A 22,005-nucleotide genomic window follows, 5' to 3' on the forward strand; every position below is an offset into this window, starting at 1 on the left:
TATGCATTACCTGTGGACATAGACAGTAGGATTGTGAATGCATGAGGCAGGGCAGGAAGCAAGTGGAGAGGGGCAATAGAAGAGGTGTATCTATAATACTCTAACAATAAAGGCTTAAAATAAATAAAGGAATTTATTGATTTAATTGAGTTTTCGCAGCTATAGAAAGCAATGATGTTTTAAATTTTTGGATTTTTTTTACAAGTCTTATGCTTTCAAGCCTCCGAAGTTTCTGTTCTCCCGAAAGGCTTCTCTTGTGTTTTATGCTTTTGTCTGCAGAGGACAGAAGATGCATTAATCGTATATTACTCTGTGGTGTCAGGTATTTTATCTGTATATTGCATTTTTCCCATTTATACTACACAACCTTCAAGATGAGCAGGGAGGGTGGTGTCTGTGGTCTGTGCTGGCGGCCGCCTGCACGTGGTCCTGCAGAACTCACAGGTGTGTGAGTGAGAATTTGTGTTCATTTCACAGGTGGGGAGCATTAAGCGGGACATGACCTTCACGTTTCACCCCGAGGACCTAAAACGGGACTTGAGTAAAAAACTGTCTCATCAGCCCTGGTTCCCCTTGGCCATGGAGGAAGACGTGAAAACCGCCGACACCAGGCCAGCCACCCGAGGCCCGGACCATGACAGGGAAAACGCCCGCTCCATCTGTCTCCTTGAGCAGAAGCGAAAAGTGGTCTCCTCCAGCATCGACGTTCCCCCGGCCAGGTAAGGCCCGCGGGCCCTCCATCCGCTAGGAGCGCGGTGGGAAGTAGAGAAACCTAGGAAAGGTTTTCTCCAAGAACTTCCTTCTGGTGCTTGTGTGAATAGAGCTTTTCAGAACCGACCCGAGGCCGTGGTAGTTGGAACTCCTGTAGTGCTAGAAAAGAAAATTTCATTAGATTTTTGGCGAATGAATAATAAAGAGAAAAAAGGGAGGGGGCCATTGAAGACATGAGATGTAGACTGAGCATAGCTTAACAGTAAGCACGCTGGTCTCGGGTCGGCTGCGGGCCAGGTCTGCCCCTGGCCTTTTTTGTGTGTGGCCTTCGAGGTAAGGGTGGTTTTATGTTTTTTAAAGGGTTGAAAAAATGAAGCATGTGTGACATAAATCAGAGGTGGCCCGCAAAGCCTACAATATTTATGTGTGATGCGTTACAGAAAAGGTTTGGTGTGGTTTATCTCAGGGTAACTCTTTAAACTCAGATCTACCTTGGAACTGGGCCTGAGGTTTGATCTGAAACACCAAACGCTTTGGTCACATTATAATTTTACTTAAGCCCCATCGGTGCCTTTGGACCAACATTGTGGCAGGATGACAGTGGCACGGAGAGGAACACAGGCCGAGACCTTTGCTTATTTTCCTGCTTATCGTTTATCTCACCTGGATTTGGGGGGCATCAGAAAGCTGACGTGTCTATGATAGTAAGGTATTGTAATTCCAGTTTACAAATGAGTAAACAGACTCAGAAATGTGGGGTGATCTCCCAGGAGCACACGTGTAACCAGAGGCCCAAGGCTTGGTTACATTTCTAACCCCAAGTGAGTTTTTTATCCTTGTTCCCGTCATTCGTGTTATGGAAGAGCCTTCATTTGTTGCCATTTACACACCGTGATGCCTTTAAACAGATTGATATTTTTCATATCACTTGCTCTCCAACCTCCCAAAGAAAATAACTCGGACATTAGGCAAACCTTATTAGACTACCTGTTCATTAGAGCGCATGGTGTTTGTTATTCTCTTTTGCCAGATATTGGGTTTTTCTGTTGTTTTATTTTTTTGTGGTGGGTTTTTTTAAAGTACGGATACTTAAATTGGTTGGATTTCACCCAAATAGCAATTGCAGTTTGATTATGCAAAGTAGTAAGTGTCTTCTAATTATAACTCTGAGGCTAAAGAAATTATTAGCAAACCAGTAGCAATGGGGATAAAGAAAATGCGGCCCCGAGTGCTCCCAGAGCCAGCAGCAGTTTATTAGAAGGCGCCAGATTGTTGTTAGTTTGCTGTTGGCAAAAAGAAAAATGAGCCATACGGCACTGTTTGTTTTGCGGGGTTTAAAAATGCAGTGATGTCATATCTATCACTTGCTGGATACAATGAGATCATGTTTGTCTTATGGGATCCTTCTGGGAATTGTATAGTTTGAATTTCAGAAACTCCCTACCTTTTTGTTCAAAATTAGAAAATTACCTGAGCTACAAGCAATATCCTGTATGCACAGTGGAGAACTGTGACTCCACATTTCAATGGTGTTACCTACACTTCTTCCTTGGTCTGTATATACTATGCACCTATAGACAAGTCTCCTGTCTCACATTTGAAATTAAGTGAGAGATTAGGCAAGATGGGTATCACTGTTACTGAAACTCCAGAAGCCCAGCAGTTCCCGAGCAGATGTTTAACCACATGCCTGGCGCCTGGGGCTGCACTCTGTAACCAGTGGGAAACTGCCGAAGGAGGAGGAGTAAAAAGGTGGCTCTAAGCTTATCTTAGTCAACATTAAAAGGTGTGCTTTGGGAGAGAATGCCATGTTGGAGAATACTGATGCTGTGTGATTTGTGGACCCCTGTTAGCAACCGAAGCAACCTCCATGAAGCAGCCATCCTGGCACCTTTCCCGGGAAACCTCTGTCCACTTCTATCCTTTTCCATCATGTCAGTGATTCAGGTCACCAAGTAACTGTTGTTCCTGCCCTCTGGCTAAGGTCTGTCTTTGTGACACAGCAGCCAAGCGATCTTTCCAAAGCACAGGCATAGGCGGTGGTCGGAAGGAAGGAGCCAGGAACGTACTGGGACCAGTGTAACTGACATTACGGCCTAATGGAGCACATGGTTTCGTCAGCACACCACCAAGTCCTCTAGCCAAGGATTTGCCGTCTACAGTCCACACAGAAGCCAAGGTTAGGTACAGACAAAAGTATTTTTCACGATGCCTTCAGTCACCTGGGAGACCAGAGCTACATGAAAGACTTGGGCTCTGAAACCAGTTTTAAAAAGACGAGTCTTCTCTCCCTTGCTACGCTGGGTCAACGCTTCATCGAATGGGATGGAGTGGTGGGGTTCCTGTCTGTTGTTTTTAAAAGCAGCTCTTCCTTCCTGCCACATGCCTGTGGGTGAATTTCTCTAATTTAAATGCACATATACTGCAACCCCCTTTCCTAATACCTACAAAAATGTGGGGGAAGTTAGCAGCTAAGACAGGAAGCCTCTGAGCCACCAGGCCTCTCTCCTGTGCTGCTGCTGATACCAGGGGCCGATGCTGTCGTAGGGAAGTGGGTGTTCTATGACATAAATTTGGCTCAGGGTACATGTATGTGTACGTGTGTGTGTGTGTGTTTTAAAGAGAACTCTCCACACTTATTTGTGTTGACTTCATGGCATTCAAGATTCATCAATTTCTAATTATTATGTTTTATATCCTTTTACTAGTAGCCCTGCACATGAATCTGTGTGCCAGTAGCTCTCTGCAGGGCCTGGCCGCTCCATGCCCGCTGCCCAGAGGCTCTCTGCGGCCTAGAGGCCCACCCATGGCTGGGGGCAGAACACTTGCCTCGTTGCTGCGGTGACGAAGCAAACATTCCACTAGGTCGCTCATGCTGCTTGCTATCAGCGGCTGCCCCCTGGGACTGGGGGACTCCAGCAGGGTTGAGAGGACTGGGCGCCACCATCTTTGTGACAGAGTGATGGTCAATTTACATATTACCCTTTTATTATATAGGATTATAAGTACACAATCGTGTCAAATTCGAATGTGTCACCTTTCAGAATTGCATTGTGAACTTAGACTTTGGGTCATTCATATGAATTTTTTAAATAATTAATAATTTATGGCACTGCCATTTTTGAGGGATATGCTTCCTGGAGCAGTTGGATAGTTATGAAGTGAAATACTAAATGTGTGACATTCCCACATTTGCAGGGACCACCTGCAAAGAGTCCTGGGGCTGTTCATACATGTTCTTTCACGTAAATCCTTTTGGGCAGCAAACTAGACAATGTTTAACCACCGAGACCTCAGGGGGACCTGCCATACTGCTGCGCTCGATGGACTTCGGCTCTGTGCCAGAGGCTGCGTACCTGGGAATGTTCCAGAATGCTCCGAGAGCTGTCATTCAGTGTCGGTGGCACCCGTGCCGTAGGTCACCTCTCAGAATGGGTTTGCATTTACATTTGATTCAACATCTTTTTTCCTCCCTGTGCCTGTTTACAATTTAAACCATCAGGTGTAGAAATAATTGGACTCCACTGCCTCCCACCACCCCCTCCCTCTGCCAGTACGGAGCCTGGGTCCTGTTTTTATTACAGAAAGGCAAACAGTCATTAAAGATGAATAAATAATTCAAAGATGTTGATCACTTGTTTATTTTAAAAGAATAATATTTGAGCAGCACTGTCCAATAGAAATGTAACGTGAGCTCCATGTGTCAGTTTTAAATCTCTAACAGCTAATTAAAAACAGGAAAAAGAGTCCTGGCTGGTGTGGCTCAGTTGGCTGGGTGTCCTCTCATGCACTGAGAAGTCACTGGTTCAATTCCTGGTCCAGGTACATGCCCAGGGTTCAGGCTCTATCCACACTAGGGGGTGTGCAGGAGGCAGCCAAACAGTGGGTCTCTTATTGGTGTTTCTCTCTTCCTTCCTCTCCCTTGCTCCCTCTTTCTCAAATCAATAAAAACATATAAGAAATAGGTGAAAATAATTAGGGTAAAACTACATTATTTAACCTAATATATCCAAATATCGTTGTTTTCTATGATCAGTATAAAAGGGTATTAGTGAGACACTTTGCATGCTCTTCCGCACACCAGGCCCTTGCGGTTGTGCACATTTTACTGCTACGGCTCATCTCAACTTGAACGGGGCGCTTCAAGAGCTGGAGAGCCACGTGTGGCGAGTGGCCACTGTATTGGGCAGTGCCGCTTCAGGGTCACGCACCAGCCCATTGTACATTTCAGCGCCGCTGTCACTGATCCCTAAGACAGGGGTTGGGGTTCTTTTCCTACTCACACTGATAGGCGTGGAGCAGGCGCTCTCTGCGGCCGTCTTCCTCAAGGTGCGGTCCCTGGGAGGAGAGACGTGTCAGCGTCTGGCTCAGGAGGTATTTCACGGGGAAAACTCAGCAGCATGATTCCACGGCGCCCCCTAAAGAATGACTCCCAGCTGTGCATGACTGTGTTTTGTACAATATAATTCTTAAAATGTTTAAATCCCATCTAAGTCAGAGGCAGGTTAAATGATAGCGTCACAGTTCTGGTTCTTTAAAGACATGAAAGCAGCTTCCCTCTGGGGGCGAGAGCCTGTTTCCTGGTCCCCAGATACTGTGACTTCCCCAGCGGGCAGCGGAGCGTGGGCCACCCCAGCCAGCGGGCGGGGCTTGGCTGGGCCCCCACACTGCATGCATTCGCTTATGCTTCTTTACATAACAGAATAGCTGATCAATGCGTGCCGCATGCAAACTTGGAAATGCAGCAAATATGACAATTTTTAAAAAAAGACTCCTAAGTAGGAAAGGTTTACTTTGTGATTGGCTTAAAATGTTACTGATTCTTTTAAATTTTAATGCCTGTTTTCTCCCTCCTATGAATAGAGGTCTAGGTGGGGAGGTGTTGAGGGTTAAGGCTGGAGAGTTGGGCTTACCTTGGAATGCCTCGGGAATTTGATTGTTATGTTAGGTTATAGAGAGCTAGTCAGTGATGCCTTCGAAAAACATCTCAGATCACTTTGGGAATACAGTTTTAAGCAAGAGGAGAATTCTTGAAGAGTGTGTTTTAATACCGTGGGCTCTTGAAATCCCAAACGTGTCAGCTAGAGGAAAGGACTATCCCCTAAAGCAGCTGTCACCAACCGGTGGTCCGTGAGGTCCAAAAGGTTGGCAACTGCTGCCCTAAAGGCAAGAGACTGGGACTCTCCCAATCCGCTGGCCGCACACCCTGGACACAACAACCTCCATTTGTCCTGTTTTTACAGATGTTTCAGGCACTTGGACCGGTTGAGCTCGTCTGTCCTGTCCAGCAGGGTCACCAAGAAACATCAGGCTTCATCATCAAACACTGCCTGGTCTCAGGGGTCAGCACCCACCTTCGCGTTGGGCCTCCCAGTTAAACCAAACATACAATTCAACTCTGAAGCAATTTGTGATTTAATTGAATACTTCAGCCTTATGCATTATTAGGATTATTCCTTGCAAGTTTTTATATGTATTCTCAGACAGAATCCTACGACTTGGGATGTTAACAGTACTTCCAGGTTTTGTTTAGTTTCTGGATAAATATCCATTTTTTTTCAAAGAGGCAAATGGTTGCACCATTTAAAGGACATAAATTCTACAGCAGTCAAAACAAGTTGTTTTCTATGGGTGATTCATGTCACCACTGCCAAGTCCCATTCTACTCACAAGGGGCATTTGCAAATGTCTAGGGGGACAATTTTTGTTGCACAAAATAGTCCTGCACAGTAAATATCTATTACCCAAACGCCAGTTCGCCCTCACTAAGAAATGCGGGTGGGTTTCCTATCCTATATAATAAAAGGCTAATATGCAAATTGTCACCTCAAGAGTTTGACCAACCAGGAGTTCTACTGCTCACTATGACATGCGATGACCACTAGGGGGTGGCGCAGAATGAAGGAAGGCCCCAGCCGACAGCCAGCAGCCGGGGAAGAAAGGCCCTGATCAGCCCTGATCGCCGGCCAGGCCTAGAGACCCTACCTGTGCATGAATTTTGTGCACTGGGCCTCTAGTTTATGATAAAAATGGTGGGATCCCAGCTGAACATAACTTGATTATTACGTTAACTGCACACATAGTGTTTATCGATAGCGTTATAAACCACCAGATAGGGTAGGGAGCCTCGCACGAGCCTCCCTGAGAATCAGAGCCCTGTTCAGGTACAGTCTTGTGAGGCCTGGATTGCGTTCTCTTAGCTTAACATGATGTAAGAGTGTACTTCCCATGTTCCGATCAGTGCTGGATATATTTGGCTGACAGTGGGAAGAAATAAAATCCTTCTGCCGCCTCTGTTATTGAAATAGAACCCACCACCCCCGCATTTTATTGCCTTCTGTGGAATGTTTCTGAATGACAGTCTAAGTCTTTTAATTGGTCTCCTGCTGATTTAGAACCCCTTGCCTTATGTTTCACATTTTATATCTCAAAAACTGCAAGTTACAGTGCCATTGAAGCAGAGGGAACAGCATTTTTTTTTTTTTAAGAAAAAAGGCAAGTTCCATTCAGAAACCCAAGGTCATTCGTTTGCATTGTCTCCACATCTCTGGGTGCTGGGGCTTCTGGCCTACCCACCTCCCCCGCCCCCAGATATCTCTGCTGGATTCGTGCAGGTCCTCTCCGCATTCCCGACGTGAGCTGTCACTCATCCCCTGGTGTTGAGCCCAGCCTCGTCCAGTTCCGCATCCACCCTCCGCACATGTGTCCCTGGGCGATGCTTCCCTATATGTACGCCGTGGCTCTTCACGTCCGTTTCCACAAACTTACGTGGACAAGTTCCTTGGAATTCTGCTCACTGGGCCATAGACAGACCAGGCAGGAAAAATAATCCTCAAGTTTCCCTCCCACCCTGAGTTCAAGTCTCGCTGTAGTTTAATCCTTTTACACGTTTACCTGAACAGTTCACCTATTCCAGCGGTTCTCAACCTGTGGGTCGCGACCCTTTTGGGGGTTGAACGACCCTTTCACAGGGGTTGCCTAAGACCATCGGAAAACACATATATAATTACTTATTGTTTTGTGATTAATCACTATGCTTTAATTATGTTCAATTTGTAACAATGAAAATACATCCTGCATATCAGATATTTTCATTACGATTCATAACAGCAGCAAAATTACAGTTATGAAGTAGCAACAAAAATAATTTTATGGTTGGGGGTCACCACAACATGAGGAACTGTATTAAAGGGTCGCGGCATTAGGAAGGTTGAGAACCACTGACCTATTCAAAGCTCAATCACATCCCTTGTTGGCTCACACAGGCACCGCGTGGTGTGTCCAGACAGAAGCGAGTGCACTTGTTTGCAAAGCTCTCGCATTTCCCTGTTCCGTCTCCTCCTCCAGAGGCTCTGGGGGTCACGGGGCCTGGCTCCCCGCTGGGACTGGCGAGGCGTGTTGGGAAATTGCAGTCACTTTTCAGTGTCTGTCGGTGTGACATCCTGCTGCCCCGGAGAGCTGATGTGTCTGCTGAAGAGAGTGTGGATATTGGGCGGTTGTCTTCTCTGTGGCTGTTTCCTGGAAGGAGTTTCGAAATGTTGAGCTGCAAAATGAATAGCAGTTTCGTTGATAGTCAACGTGATCTAATATTTTTCTTAGGTAATTATCACCAGAATCAAACGCTAAACGATTCTACATGCGTGTATTTCTTCGTAAGACCAAGAGAATGGGAGAACCTTGAGCTTTTGCCCTAAAATTACTTATATGCTAAAGAAACAGGTCAGCCAGGCAAAAAAGTCAAAACTCATGAACACAACGTGAAGGTTTCCCTAGCAGTGACGCCGTCTCTCCCTTCCTGATGTGTCTGCATCTCGCTCTGTGCTTGCACTGCCCACCCCAGTGGCTCCCAACGTGGGCACATGCCCCACAGGGCCAACTCGAGAATGAGTTATTAACAGTGAATTTTTTTGCATTTCATATGGTTCTAGGGGCCTCATATGCATTTCAGTTCTCAATTATATGTTTTGAAACTTTATTTGCTATTTTTTCATATCACTTCATGTTATTATTTCTTTAACAATTTCTTAGTGGTTTCTTCCTCAGTACTTCAGTGGTCCTTTCGTTCTTTTATTTTTCTCCTTTCATGGATGCCATGTTCTTTGGAAGCTGGTTTGGACCAAGTTAACGGCCTTTTAGGCTTCCTCCACGTGAAGAGGAGTTCACTGTTTGAAAAATAGGAATTCTATGTCACAGGGCTGGTGCAGGGGAGTGGGGGTTGCGCATCAGGATTTTAGAGATGCGTAGGTGGGGCGTGGCCAGAAAAAGGCTGGGAACCACTGGCCTCTCATTTTTGTTACTTTGTTACCTCTCAGTTTTGTCCAATTAATGTCCATTTTCTTTTCCAGATGTTGTCTATGTAATGATTTCTATCCATTTGCAACGACTATGATGTCTCTGCAACATGCTTCCTTTCATTTCTTTGCTTATGTTGTGTTCCATCCAGGGCATTTAGCAAGTGGGAGCGAATCCCTTCCTTCCTGCCCCTGCTGCAGCGTGCGGGTGGCCCTGCTGCTTTTGCTGGCAGGATAGTCAGATAACTTCTCAGCTTTATGTTGGCACATAGAAGGCACTTGACCAAAAGAATGAGTGAAACCTCCTTGGTTTATTGTGGCTTCTATATTGCTGCTGATTCCTTTTTTGTTTATTGTTCTTTTCCTCTTATTTGTGCATATAACTGTGTTTTTATCATAATGCAGTGCACAATCATTGTAAACAATCTGCAAGTATAGATAAGCAAAGAAATAAAACAAAAAACACCAGAAAGGCGGTGGTGACTACTATTAACACCTTACTATGTATGATTCTACTCACTTCCCTATATTTGCATATATTTATTCCAGATAATGGCTTTATATGGCACAGAAGGATTTGAACTTTAAAAATATATTTTGTGGAAGAGCCACACTCAAGGGGCCAAAGAGCCGCATGTGGCTCGTGAGCCGCGGTTTGCCGAGCCGCAGTTTGCTGACCACTGATCTAGAGCATGATTTTAATGGATGAATTGCATTATATCACATGTGTGTACTATTTTTACTCAGCCCATATCCTCGTGGGCATTCTGGCTGTTCCCATTGATTTATGTTACCGATAGCCTGGAGTTGACTGAATTAGTTACCTCTTTCCACCTAACAAGTGGCCCCCAGCCTCTGATGTGAAGCACACACATCGGTCTCTGTGGGTCCGGATCCTCGTGGCTTCGCTAGCTCGCCGCAGGCTCTCCCAAGTCTGCAGTTAGGGTGTTAGCAGGGCTGCGTCGCATGTGAAGACTCAACCAGGGACACACACTTCCCAGTCCACGTGGCTGATGCAGAATTCACTCCTGGTGGATGGAGAGGCTCCGGTCCGAGGGGACTGTGGCTGGAGGTGGCTCTCAGTTCCTTGCAAGGAGTCCTCCCAATGTGCCAACTTGCTTCAGCAACGCCAACCCAGCCAGAGGAGCCCTCGTTACCCCCAATATTTTAGGAGAATATTATGCCTTTCCTGTGCCAGGGGCAGAGTCTGCTGGCGAGGCAGAAGTCACAGGTGCTGGAGCCCAGTCAGAGGCGTGCCAGCCCGTCACCTTGGCCGCAGTCTGCTTGTCAGAAGCAGGTCCCGGGGCCATCCCACACTCAAGACAGAGGTCACTGGGGGTCCTCTGGCGCAGGCACCCACGCACGTTCTGACCTGTTCCGGATGAGGAACTGAGGAAGGTGTTTCTCACGAGAGGGCATGTGTGCTCTAGGAGGCTTCATGTCTGTCACTGCAGCTCCTCTGCAGGGGGTTCAGCTGCAGCCACCAGGGCCCCCGGTACCCCGAGCAACCCCGTGTGTCACTCGTGAGCTTTGATGTAAAAGGCTATGATGCTCGTTTTCAACTGTCCTTAGTGGAAACATTGAGTTACTTTCAGGACCGTCTGTTTGCTCAGTCAGCCAGGACTGTTTTTTGAGTAGAGACCCTTAGGGGGCCTGCTTAGGGTGCAGTGAAGGCCTGGGCCGGGGGAGGGGGGAGCAGGGGGGAGGGGTCAATGGAGGGGAAAGGGGACGTCTATAATGCTCTCAACAATAAAGATAAATTAAAAAAAAGAATAGTTAAAAATGGGCACTGCTTAGTACATCACTTGTTTTTCAGTGGGCATTTTAAAATCCCTTAAGGGTGCTGCACATTATTTTTATCTGTTACAATGAGTTTGGCAACATGCAGCAGGAACCTCACTGAGGGTGGCTTACCCAGGTGAGTGTCCCTCCATGCAAGCAGAGTCCTACGGACACCACTGCGGAGCTGAGACACCAGCAACCTGGGCCCCAGGAGCCTGTGCCCGCCTTCCTCCCCCTTCCTCCCGGCGTCACCCTCCTGGCGGAGACACGGGGAAGGCACAGAGCAGCCTGTGCGGTGGGGCTGCCCTTTTAAGGCGCTTCCCGGGGTTTCATCCCCAAAGGCCGCCCTGCACCTTCCATTACATCTCATTAGGTGAATTGTCACCTCGCCACCTCTGCGGCCTGGGAAACGTAATTTTTAGCTGAGAGCATTGCGGTCCCCAAGCCAGCAGCCATTCCCGTAGCAGGAAGGAGGGGAGCTGCGGGTAGAGTGGGCGGCTGGCACCGCGGCCTCTCCATTTCATTGATTATTTTCTTTTTCCTTCGTGACTTGTTAAAAGTTGTGAATTTCATGGCTGTCAAAGACAGGAGTCATTAACTAAGACCACATTGGCTGGATTTTCATGGTGGTGAGTTTGGTTCTGCCGAGGCGAGGCGGTTCCACTCTGGTGGTTCTCCTTTGTCATGTGTATGGAAGCGTTCAGCTGCTTTCCTGGGCCCAACACTTTTTAAAAATCATGTCACTGCATTTGGACAAAATTCTGATCATTGTCAGGCATGGGGTTTTAATGAGAAAAATAAAATGTGTCATAAATTCATGCTGCCTGGTTGTTTGATTTTGGAATTTAAAAATAGCCTTGCAGTCCTGCTAAGATGGGAAAATGGGAACCTGAGGAGTGACTATGGCAAAGACAGTTTCCCTGCTCACCGGAGTGGCACTCTGAGGTGGAAATTTGCTGTAATTCAGGTTTGATACGAGACAAGCTTTTAAAGTTAGTGCCTCTGTAATTGCTTTCTTCTCTCTTCACAACACGCTGGTGGTACTTGGTCGTTAGTCACAAGCTGCATCCTGAGCCACAGGCCCCAGAAAGCGGCGGGAGGGAGGGGTCTGGGCTGCGATGATGTCACCAGAAAATACACTGGGGAGGGGTGAACCTGAGGCAATGAAATTCGCCTGGCTATGAAAAAGAAAGAAAGAAAGAAAGACAGCGGGAGGAGTCGACCATTCCCGTGGACTGCGTTGAAATGCACCTTTTTCATGTAGATTTCTGACTGTCATTCTGCGAGGTGTGAGGCCACGCTCCCTCCAAGGCGCAGGGCTGCCCTCCAAGGCACCGGCTGTGCTGCTGAAAGCCTTGCCTCACTGTCCGGGCCAAGGGGGGTGGGGGGGAGCAGTGTCGCTCTTTTCCTGCTTAGGCACATCTGGGTGGCTGGCGACAGGCTGGTGACAGGATTAGACCTTTCTCAGGTACTGAAGGAGAATGAAGGTGTCTGTGTGCATGCACATGTGCACGGGGGTGTGTTCTGTGTGCGTAACTTTTGAGGAAAAGGAGAGGTAGAGAGAGGAAGATCTGGCAGCATTTCTGGGAAAGGTGTCTGGAATTGCCTGGTGTCCTTGGGGCCCGTCCCAGACCTCCTCGTCAGCCGAGGGAGCCCCTCTGGGGAGGTTTCGCGGTGGCTCAAGTCTTTGCTGTAATCTTAGCAATTCTGGTGCACACTCAGCCACCCTTATCAGTGAGAGCAGGCCTCTTCTGTCTTTAGTGTTTACTCCCGTGTTTCTTTTGTACACTACTAACCAGGAGTCTCATTCATTCATTTATTGATAATGAATCCCAATCTTTGGGCTACAAGCACACGGATTTAGATGACAAGACGGTTTTGTTAAAGCGGCTCTTATTACAGGTTCAGCTTCTGGCCGAGGAGACCTGCTGAGTGGGCCCGCCCCTGCCCAGGGCAGCACTCCTCCTGCCGCCAGGCCAGCCGAGGCCAGGCGCCCACACACGTGTGGACGGGGTTTATGACGTGTCAGCGCCAGCCCATTTCTTTTCACAATAAAGTTCTGGTCTTTACATCCTTTTTCTTCACGTTCACGTCAAATAGCTGGCGTGTCGGTGTGGTTCTGCCCTGCGGGCAGCCCAGCCTTCCCTTCCCTGTGGCAGCATCACATCCTTCCTGCACGCTGGCTTCCCGACCAGATCCCCGTGGTGCTGGGCGCCGTTACCTGAGGTCTGCGTTCTAGGAGCCAGAGTGTGTAAACGTTTAGGGCTTTGGCCCATTATGCGTTTGTTGTATAGTTTACCTTCCAAAAGGTGCCGTTTCTCTCATTTCCAAATACTTCAAAGTCCTTCCTCAAAAACATTGCGACAATCCAGCTCCTTCAAATATTCTCATTAAATACATTTTTCCATCCCTCCTACCCTGGTCCTCCTCCGATCACTGGTTTACTGCAGGCCTTTCCTACGACCTTGTCTGAACGTCCCTTCTACAGCCTGCAGCCCACAACTGCCAGGACACCACACGCCCTCTGACTGTTCAGCACACAGGGGACTCTTGTATTTATCTGGACGTCGTAATTGCATTAATGCGGCCAAAAATCACATTAAGGCCGTGAGCAGCCGCATCTCACTGGCCTGAGACTGTGGTTAAGGCCTCCCCGAGGGCTCCGAGGTCCGCCCCACCTTGTGCTTTTAAAACCCGGTCTCTGTCCAGGTACATGCAGACCGTGCCGTTCGTCCCACTTACACTTCCCCTGGCTTGAGCCCCGAGTTCAGCTTGTGGAGACGCTGCTGAACCTGGTCTGCGTGGGTCTCTCTGTGACGCACTCGGGTCTGGCCCAGGCAGAGGAAGCTGCACGTGCCTCTCCCCGCCGGGCCAGGCCAAGCCCGAGGCGCGGACAGGAGGTGGCGGCGACTGCCCCGGGAGGCCACCTTCTCTAGCCCAGTAGTAATGCTGTAACGTGGTGGCGGCTGACCATCCAGCATTGGGAAATACATGGAAAGTCATTTGTTTCCAGTTGCATTTAACACATGGAAATGTATGGGTGAATGTGAGACTATATCACTCCCACCACCGCCGCCCAGGCTCTGAGACGTTCTTAATGGAGAAGTCAGGTGGAATGATACTGGAAACCAGGGTTTGTCATGGCGACTGCAGCCTGCACCAGGGCTGCCCATCACTGCTCCACCCAGGCCCTCTGTCGATTAAGCCGACCTCAGACCTCGGATCCTTTCAGCTGCTCCGGGCAGGGCTGCCACCTGCCGGGAATGTCTGGTGCGTCAGATGCCCTGACACCTCCCTCCTGCCGCTTCAAAAGTCTCCACACCACTGGCTTCAAAGTCTCAGCCCCAGCACTTAAAGCAGCCGTTTGCACGCGGCCTGGAGTCGAAGCGGGGCTGGTAAACCAGATGGCCGTGGACCAAATCTGGTTCACCACCTGTTCTTGTACATTGTTAAATGGTTGAAGGGAAAAGTGTTCTTTAAAGGAATAATATTTCATGGCACGTGAAAATGATGCATGAAATTCAAATATTAGGATACATAGTAAAATTTTACTGCAAGAACCTCAGATATGGACTCTCTGGCCCTGTATACCCTCATGTTAAAGGACCACGTGGATCAGACTGACTGGATGCCTGAGCCCACCCCCGGCCACAGGAACCGGAGTCTGTGCGTCTCATCTCCTGTGGCCAAACCTGGACAGACACTCAGACAAAACGACATCGAGGAGCCCAGGAGATGGGAAGGATGTGGTCCTCCCAGCTGCTTCTGCCCAGCGCGCTCTTTCCGTGCTGTGAGCAGCGATCCCCTACACGCGGTGTAAGTGACACTGACCGTGTCCAAGCCCTTCTCCGGCCAGCTCTCTTGGGACCTCTTTACTGGACAGCAGGAACGCCGTGTTACCCCGAGGGCGCCGTGACCAAGCAGCACACGTGGGCCTTGCGGGACATTTGGTCCATCCCAAAAGGCCTCGGAGGTTGGTCTCATCCAAACCATACATGGAGATGTTTGCTCCAATTCACCATGGATCACAATGACAATAGCACACGTAAAATGTTTGGGAAGTTACGTGTTCATAATACTTAAAGAATTAGAGACCCAATATCTCCATGTGTGTTTTGGAGAGGACCAGATGGTCACCAAATCAGGTGACTTAGAACAGCTGACATTTCCTCTCTCACAGTCCTGGGGACCTCTGTCCAGCATCTAGCAGGGCTCCGGTCCCTCTTGGGAGAGAGTCTGTTCTTTACCTCTTGTGGCGTCTGGTGGCTGCTGGCATTCTTTCACTGGCAGCCTCATCGCTTCGTCTGCCTCCGTGGCCATTTTGCCTTCTCCTCTCTCCGTCTTCTCTTCTTCTGTGTCCCATCTCCTTCCGCCTTTCTCCAGTGAGGACACTTGCCATTGGATTGCGGGCCCCGCCAGTAATCAATATGATCTCATCTCAAGATCCTTAGCTTAATTGCATCTACAAAGACCTTTTCCACATACGGTCCGTGTGCAGTTTGCAAGGATGAGGACAGGGACCTATCTTTGGGGCGGCCCCGTGTGTTAATCAGATGCTTTCGTTCCTTCTGGACTCAGTTTCCAAGTCTTGACGGTTCTGTGCCCTGCCCTCTGGTGCTCCTGGTACCACTGGTGTCATTCTGTCCAGGTCCCTTACGTGGAAATGTACGATGGTGTCCTGCTCTCGGGAAAACTGAGAGCGCACTTCCAGGCCTGGCAGGGGCCTTTCCGCAGTGATGTTGCCAGTGGTATTTTCTATTCCCTTCTCCCTCTTCCTCTCTTCGTGCCCCTCACCTCCTGGTCACCTGTCCCCTCCCGGCTCCTGCCCCTCCCCTCCCAGTCACCTGACCCTGCCCAGCTCCTGCCTTCCTCCTGAGCTCTACACTGTTCTTCCTGGATGGCTAGTTCTTCCTCCATCCTCGTCACCACCAGCCCGACCCTGCATCACCCAGGACCCATTGAGGCCCCACCTCCCCACGGAAGTTCTGCGGCTCCTTCACACCAGAGATACATCTCTGAGCCTCTGCACCTTTAGGGGTGCTCCCTTCCCCCTCCCCCCATCTTACTGTCATGATGTCTGTACTTGCATGCTCACAGCCCTGACAGTTAATGTCCTCGAGTCAGGGACTGGGAGAGACAAGATTGCATAGTGGGTGGGATTATGGCTCTGCATCACGCCGCCCACACAACACCAGTCATTTACCAGCCTTGTATGCTGGGGCAGGTTATTTGACATCTCATGCCTACAGTGTTCTCATAGATGGGGATAATAATAATAATAATAATAATAATATCTCCTTCCTGGGTTGTTGGGAGGATCAGATGAAATAATAATGCATGTAAAAGGGGCTGAAAGGGACCAAGATGGCGGCATAGGTAAACGCCAGTCCTTGCCACCTCCCACAACCACATCAAAATTACAACTAAAATAGCCTGACCGATGTGGCTCAGTGGTTGAGCATCAACCTATGAACCAGGATATCAGGGTTCGATTCCCAGTCAGGGTACATGCCTGGGTTGGGTGCTCATTCCCAGTGGGGGGCGTGCAGGAGGCAGCTAATCAATGATTCTCTCTCATCATTGTTTCTCTCTTCCCCTCTCCCTTCCTCTCTGAAAATCAATAAAAATATATTTTTTAAAAATTATAACCAAAATACAGAACAACCATCATTCAGAAATGCCTAAAATCTGGCTGAATGGAAATCCTACGAAAGTAAAGAAGAAAGCACATTGAAACTGGTAGGAGAGATGAAAGTGTGGACCAGGTTGGCATATTTTTAATCAGGAGGAATATCTGTGGTGTGGAGGCCTCCCATGAGGAGCAAGAGGTCCCAGCCCTACACCAGACCCCCTGCCAAAGGTTCCAGAGCTGGGAAGAGAAGTCCCCTAACTTTGAGCTATAAAAACCAGCAGGGATTATGGCTGAGTGACACAGAGCCTGCTGGAGACCCAGGCAGTTCCTCTTAAAGGGCCGATGCACGGGCTTACATGAACTTGCTCCCTCTGAGCTCCAGCGCTGGAGCAATGGCTTGGAGGGATCCAAGGGCATATAGGGAGGAACTGAATTGTCTGGCATCAGAGCACAAACTCGGGGGTGGCTTTCTCCCAGACAGGGGTGCTCACAGGGGCCATTGTTCCAATGCTGAGACCTCCCCTGTCGCAGAGCTGACTAGCAGCCATATCTGAGTCTACATCAGCTTGGCTCACACTGTACGCTTCACCCTGGTGATTCCCTGAGGCCCTGACCCATCTAATTTGCAGCTCCACCCAAGCTGTTTGCAGCAGCTTTTCCATATGAATGTCCTGTCCTGGCTCAGGCTTCAGACTTTCCTAAAATCTCTCAAACAAGCTGTAGCTGGCATCAGCAAGACCCGGCACTAGCAGCAGCCTGCCTTGCCTCACAGCTTGGCCTCACTTGGGGACTTCCAAGCCCAACAGAAGTAGCAGCCATCTGCAGATTGTTCTGTAGCTCTTGCCGGGTTGCCCCAGGCAGTGGCAGTGGCTGACTTTAACCTCCCTCAAGGCCCCAGAGCCAGTGCACCTGGTGGATGGCTTCAGACCATACCAGATTACAACTTAACACACTCAAGGGGAAAACTCAGTAAGCACCATGAAGCAAGTCCTTCTCCATAGGGGTGTCTCCTGCACAGCAGCTCTTCCACTATAGTCGCAGATGGTCCTCACAGCTAATTGGCCTGGAGGTCAATTCCTCCCAGGGATGCCAACAGCAATCAAGGCTCAACTACAATAAGATTGTGTACTAGCCCACATAGGGGCACACCTAGAGTGCCCAGCTCAGGTGACTGGGGAGGCTAAGCAACTGGGCCATATAGGACACCTACTACACAAGGCCACTCTACCAATTCCAGGAGACATAGCAGCTCTACATAATACATAGAAACAAACACAGGGAAGGAGCCAAAATGTGGAGACCAAGAAATAAGTCACAAATGAAAGAATAAAAGAAATCTCCAGAAATAAAACACCACAAAAAAAACACAACTAAATGAAATGGAAGCAAATAAACTACTATATATGGAGTTAAAAAACAATGGTTATAATTTTGCTCTTAATGAGAGTTTCAAGGGACTTAGTGAGACTTTTAAGCATCTTAGTAAGAAGATCAAAGATATGAAAAAGGACCAGTTAAAAATTAAGCATACACTAACTGAAATAAAGAATAATTTACAGGGATTCAACAGTAGAACAGAGGATTCTGAGGATCAAATCAATGATTTGGAATATGAGGAAGCGAAACCTCTCAATAAGAACAGCAAAAAGAAAAAAGGATCCAAACATAGAAAGATAGTGTAAGGAGGCTCTGGGACATTCACATTATGGGGTGCCAGAAGGAGAAGAGAGGTAACAAGATATTGAAAACCTATTTGAAGAAATAATGACAGAAAACTTCCCCTACCTGGTGAAAGAAATAGACCTACAAGTCCAGAAAGTGCAGAGTCCCAAACAAGAGGCACCCAAAGAGGCCCACACCAAGACACATCATAATTAAAATGCCAAGGGCTAAAGACAAAGAGAGAATCTTAAAAGCAGCAAGAGAAAAGCAGTTAGTTACCTATAAAGGGAGCACCCACATGACTGTCAGCTGATTTCTCAACAGAAACTTTTCAGGCCAGAAAGGAGTGGCAAGAAATATTCAAAGTGATGAATAGCAAGAACCTATAACTAAGATTACAGTATCCAGCAAAACTATCATTTGGAATTGAAAGTCAGATAAAGAGCTTCACAGACAAGAGAAAGCTCAAGGAGTTCATCACCACCAAACCAGTATTACATGAAATGTTGAAGGGTATTCTCTACGAAGAGGAAGAAGAAGAAAAAAAGAAAAAATATGAACAATAAAATGGCAATGAATACATATCTATCAACAATTGAATGTAAAAATCAAAATAAACAAACAAGGAATCTAATGAACAAAATAAACTGGTGAATAAAATAGAACCAGGCATGGAAATATGGAACAGACTGACGAATCTCAGAGGAAGGGGGGTGGGGGGTGGGAAGAGATTAGCCGAAGAACTTATATGCATACTAGAGGCCCGATACATGAAATTCGTGCACTGGGGGGAGGGGTATCCCTCAGCCCAGCCTGCTTCCTCTCCAATCTGGGACCCCTTGGTGGGGTCAGACATCCCTCTCACAATCCGGGACTGCTGGCTCCCAACCACTAGCCTGCCTGCCTGCCTGATTGCCCCTAACTGCTTCTGTCTGCCAGCCCGATAACCCCCTAACCACTCCCCTGCCAGCCTGATCAACACCTAACTGCTCCCCTGCTGGCTCAATCGCCCCCAACTGCCCTCCCCTGCTGGCCCGATCGCCTCCAACTGCCCTCCCCTGCTGGCCTTGTCACCTCCTTCGCCCTCCCCTGCTGGACATCTTGTGTCTGTGGATGCCACCATCTTTGATGGTGGGGCAGTCAATTAGCATATTCCCTCCTTATTGGCTGTGGGTGCTGCAATCTTTGAGGGCGGGGCAGTCAGTTAGCATATTCCCTCCTTATTGGCTGTGGGTGCCACCATCTTTGCAACAGCATGAGGGTCAATTAGCATATTCCCTCTTTATTAGATAGGATATGCATTACCTATGGACACAGACAGTGGGAGGTGAAGGCCTGGGTGGGCTAGGAACCAGGTGGAGGTGGCAATGGGGGGAACCAAGGGGAGCATCTGTAATATTCTCAACAATAAAGATTTAAAAAAAAAATAACGCATGTAACATAGCTAGAATATAGGAAGCATACAATATTTAGCTGTTACTATTATTTTATCTCTATTTCCTGATGGCTAATATAGGACTTTGAGAAGTAGGCACTAAATCATCAGCTCAGTACGGAGCCCAGAAGCAGGGGCCTGAGTTCTGTTTGGACCCATGTCTAACAGTTCTAGGTATGACATATCTTTAGCCAGAACCAACATAAATAAACCAACTTTTCCCCTTTTGCTGGGAGTGAGTAATGTTAGAAATCATGTTGTAATATATTCTATACTACAGTATTTATTTTCATCAAGTGGAGTGTTGGTGGTTAAATATGTTTTCATTTTTTAATGATTTCTATCATACAACATAGCTTATAGCCAAACCCCAAATAGCCCGAAGTCGCCAAAGAGGAAGGTCGTTCATTGCGATGAAGTCCATCGATAGAAGCAAGTGCCTGGGCAGGACAGGCACCGCAGGCTCGGCCACCTGCCAGGACCAGTAGCTTGTGGATCCCTTTTCAGACCACAGTGACGCTCCTGAGGAGGAGCCTGCCACGCGAGCCTAGGAGACGGCACTCGCTTCAGGATTCATGACCTAACGGACTGCGCTGTGGGGCTGGGGGTCCAGGCAGAAATCACGCTCAGTGGCTCCCAGGGCCCCGCTCAGGCGACCCTGCGACCGGACCGGTGTAGCAGACGGTGGTCTGGCAGCTTCTTAGCCCAGTGGGTGGGCTGGGCTGCACCCACATTTACAACCTTTAGGACCACAGCTCCGGTCACGGCAGGAGGCAACCAAGGAGGGTGAGCAGAGCTCTGGGCTAGAGGTACATGCCGGGCCGACTTGGAGGAGTTGCTGTGATGGCGGAGCCTGGCCGCACCGAGGGTTGCGGTGCAGATGGCTCTGCCCGGTGCAGTGGCTGAGTTTCCTAAGGGCGGCCTGTGGTGGGTGCTGCTCTGCTGCCCGGCTTTCCGGCCTCTCAGGCTCCGGCCCTTGGGAAGTCCCAGGGAATCAGCCGAGTCCTGTGCAGGCGGCTCGGGTGTTGGCACGCCTCTTCCAGGACGCACAGCGCCCACAAGCGTGTGCCCCTTTGTGACTCCTTTATCCAGGAGTCGGTCTGCCTTTTCCCTGTGGAAACACAGTTATGAAGTTGACCTCAAAGGATAATTTTTTTAAAGCAAATGTAACCTATGCTATACCAAATGTAATACATTAGCAATGAGAAAACTATTCTTAAAAACCTCCTGGTTACCCATCTCTGCCCCATCCCTCGCTTCTCCACCAGGGAGCAGCCTGCCACGCCCACCCCCTCCTGCAGAACACCTCCCCACCCCACCACCCTCCCCATCCCCACCCCCACAGAACACCCTTCCTCGAAGGACCAGCAGGGCATAGCTGAGCCTCATCTCTCTCCTGGGCTCTCCTGACGTAGGTGTGGGAAGTCTGCTCTGCAGGCTGAAGCGTCTGGGTTAGGGCTCGGTCAGAGGGCAGTCTCCTTCGCAAGGGGCCAAGTTTGTGCCCAGGTCTCTCGTATATGGAGGTTCTCATTCAGTCCACACGGGGCCTCTCTGGTGCCTACAGAGTAATAACTTTAGAGATTTTAGCGATAACTGTGGCATGTACAGCACTTACTATACACGGAGCAGCGTTCCATGCTTCATATTTATAGGACTTTAATTAATCCGCCCAGCAAGCCAGCAGATGTGTTATCACCATTTCCCATATAAGGGAAACCGAAGCACTGGAGAGGTTAAGACAGAGAAAGGCAAATACCACATGGTTTCACTTATATGTGGAATCTAATGAACAACATAAATGAACAAACTAAATAGAGACAGACTCATAGACACAAAGAACAGCCTGGTGGTTGCTGGGGGGAAGAAGGGCCTCAGGGGACTGGGGGACAAGGGGAAGGGACTGAGGAGTACAGATTGGTAGTTACAGTCACGGATGTAAAGTACAGCATAGGGAACGTAGTCAATAGTATTGTAATATCCATGTTCAGTGCCAGGTGGGCACTGGAAATAGCGGGGACACTTTGTAAAGTGTATGGTTACCTAACCACTATGCTGTACACTGAAACTAATACAAAATAATATTGAATGTAAACTGTAATAGAAAATTCTTTAATTAAAAAATAATAAAATAAAATGTGTATATTCATTTTTTTAAACAAAAGAAAGGAAGGAAGGAAGCAGAGAGACCAGGACCCCACCCCAGGTGGCCTGTCCCAGTGCCAGCCCAGATCCTGAAAGTCAGGGAAGGAAGATGGGACCGGGCCTGAGAGCGGTCCAAAATGTATTAAGAATAACACACAAGTGGGGGAACCGGCAGGGAAATCCAAATGTAAAAGTAGGTGTGAAGTTATTCAAAATAAAATTTGGGGGGTGGGGGGAGGGGGAATGGAGGATAACAGACATGAGAAAGAATATTAAGGATGTTTCTAAAAAATGAGTCCTGAAGGCCACCAACGCTGCCGTGTCCGGGAGTCGCGGGACAGTGGTCGCGA

At 48.4% G+C, this 22,005-nt stretch overlaps 1 protein-coding gene across 1 annotated transcript in view; it reads left to right on the forward strand.

Moving 5' to 3' along the window:
- Nucleotides 1–481: 481 nt before the first annotated feature.
- Nucleotides 482–22,005, forward strand: part of ZNF704 (zinc finger protein 704) — a 79,226-nt gene continuing 57,702 nt past the window's right edge. Inside the window, exon 1 of the mRNA XM_023743564.1 lies at nt 482–719. Within this exon, the coding sequence (XP_023599332.1) occupies nt 499–719 (221 nt within the window). The 5' untranslated portion in view covers nt 482–498. The remainder of the gene's footprint in view (nt 720–22,005) is intronic.

Source organism: Myotis lucifugus, unplaced genomic scaffold (assembly GCF_000147115.1).
Source record: "Myotis lucifugus unplaced genomic scaffold, Myoluc2.0 scaffold_400, whole genome shotgun sequence".
In the NCBI taxonomy this organism is placed as follows: domain Eukaryota; kingdom Metazoa; phylum Chordata; class Mammalia; order Chiroptera; family Vespertilionidae; genus Myotis; species Myotis lucifugus.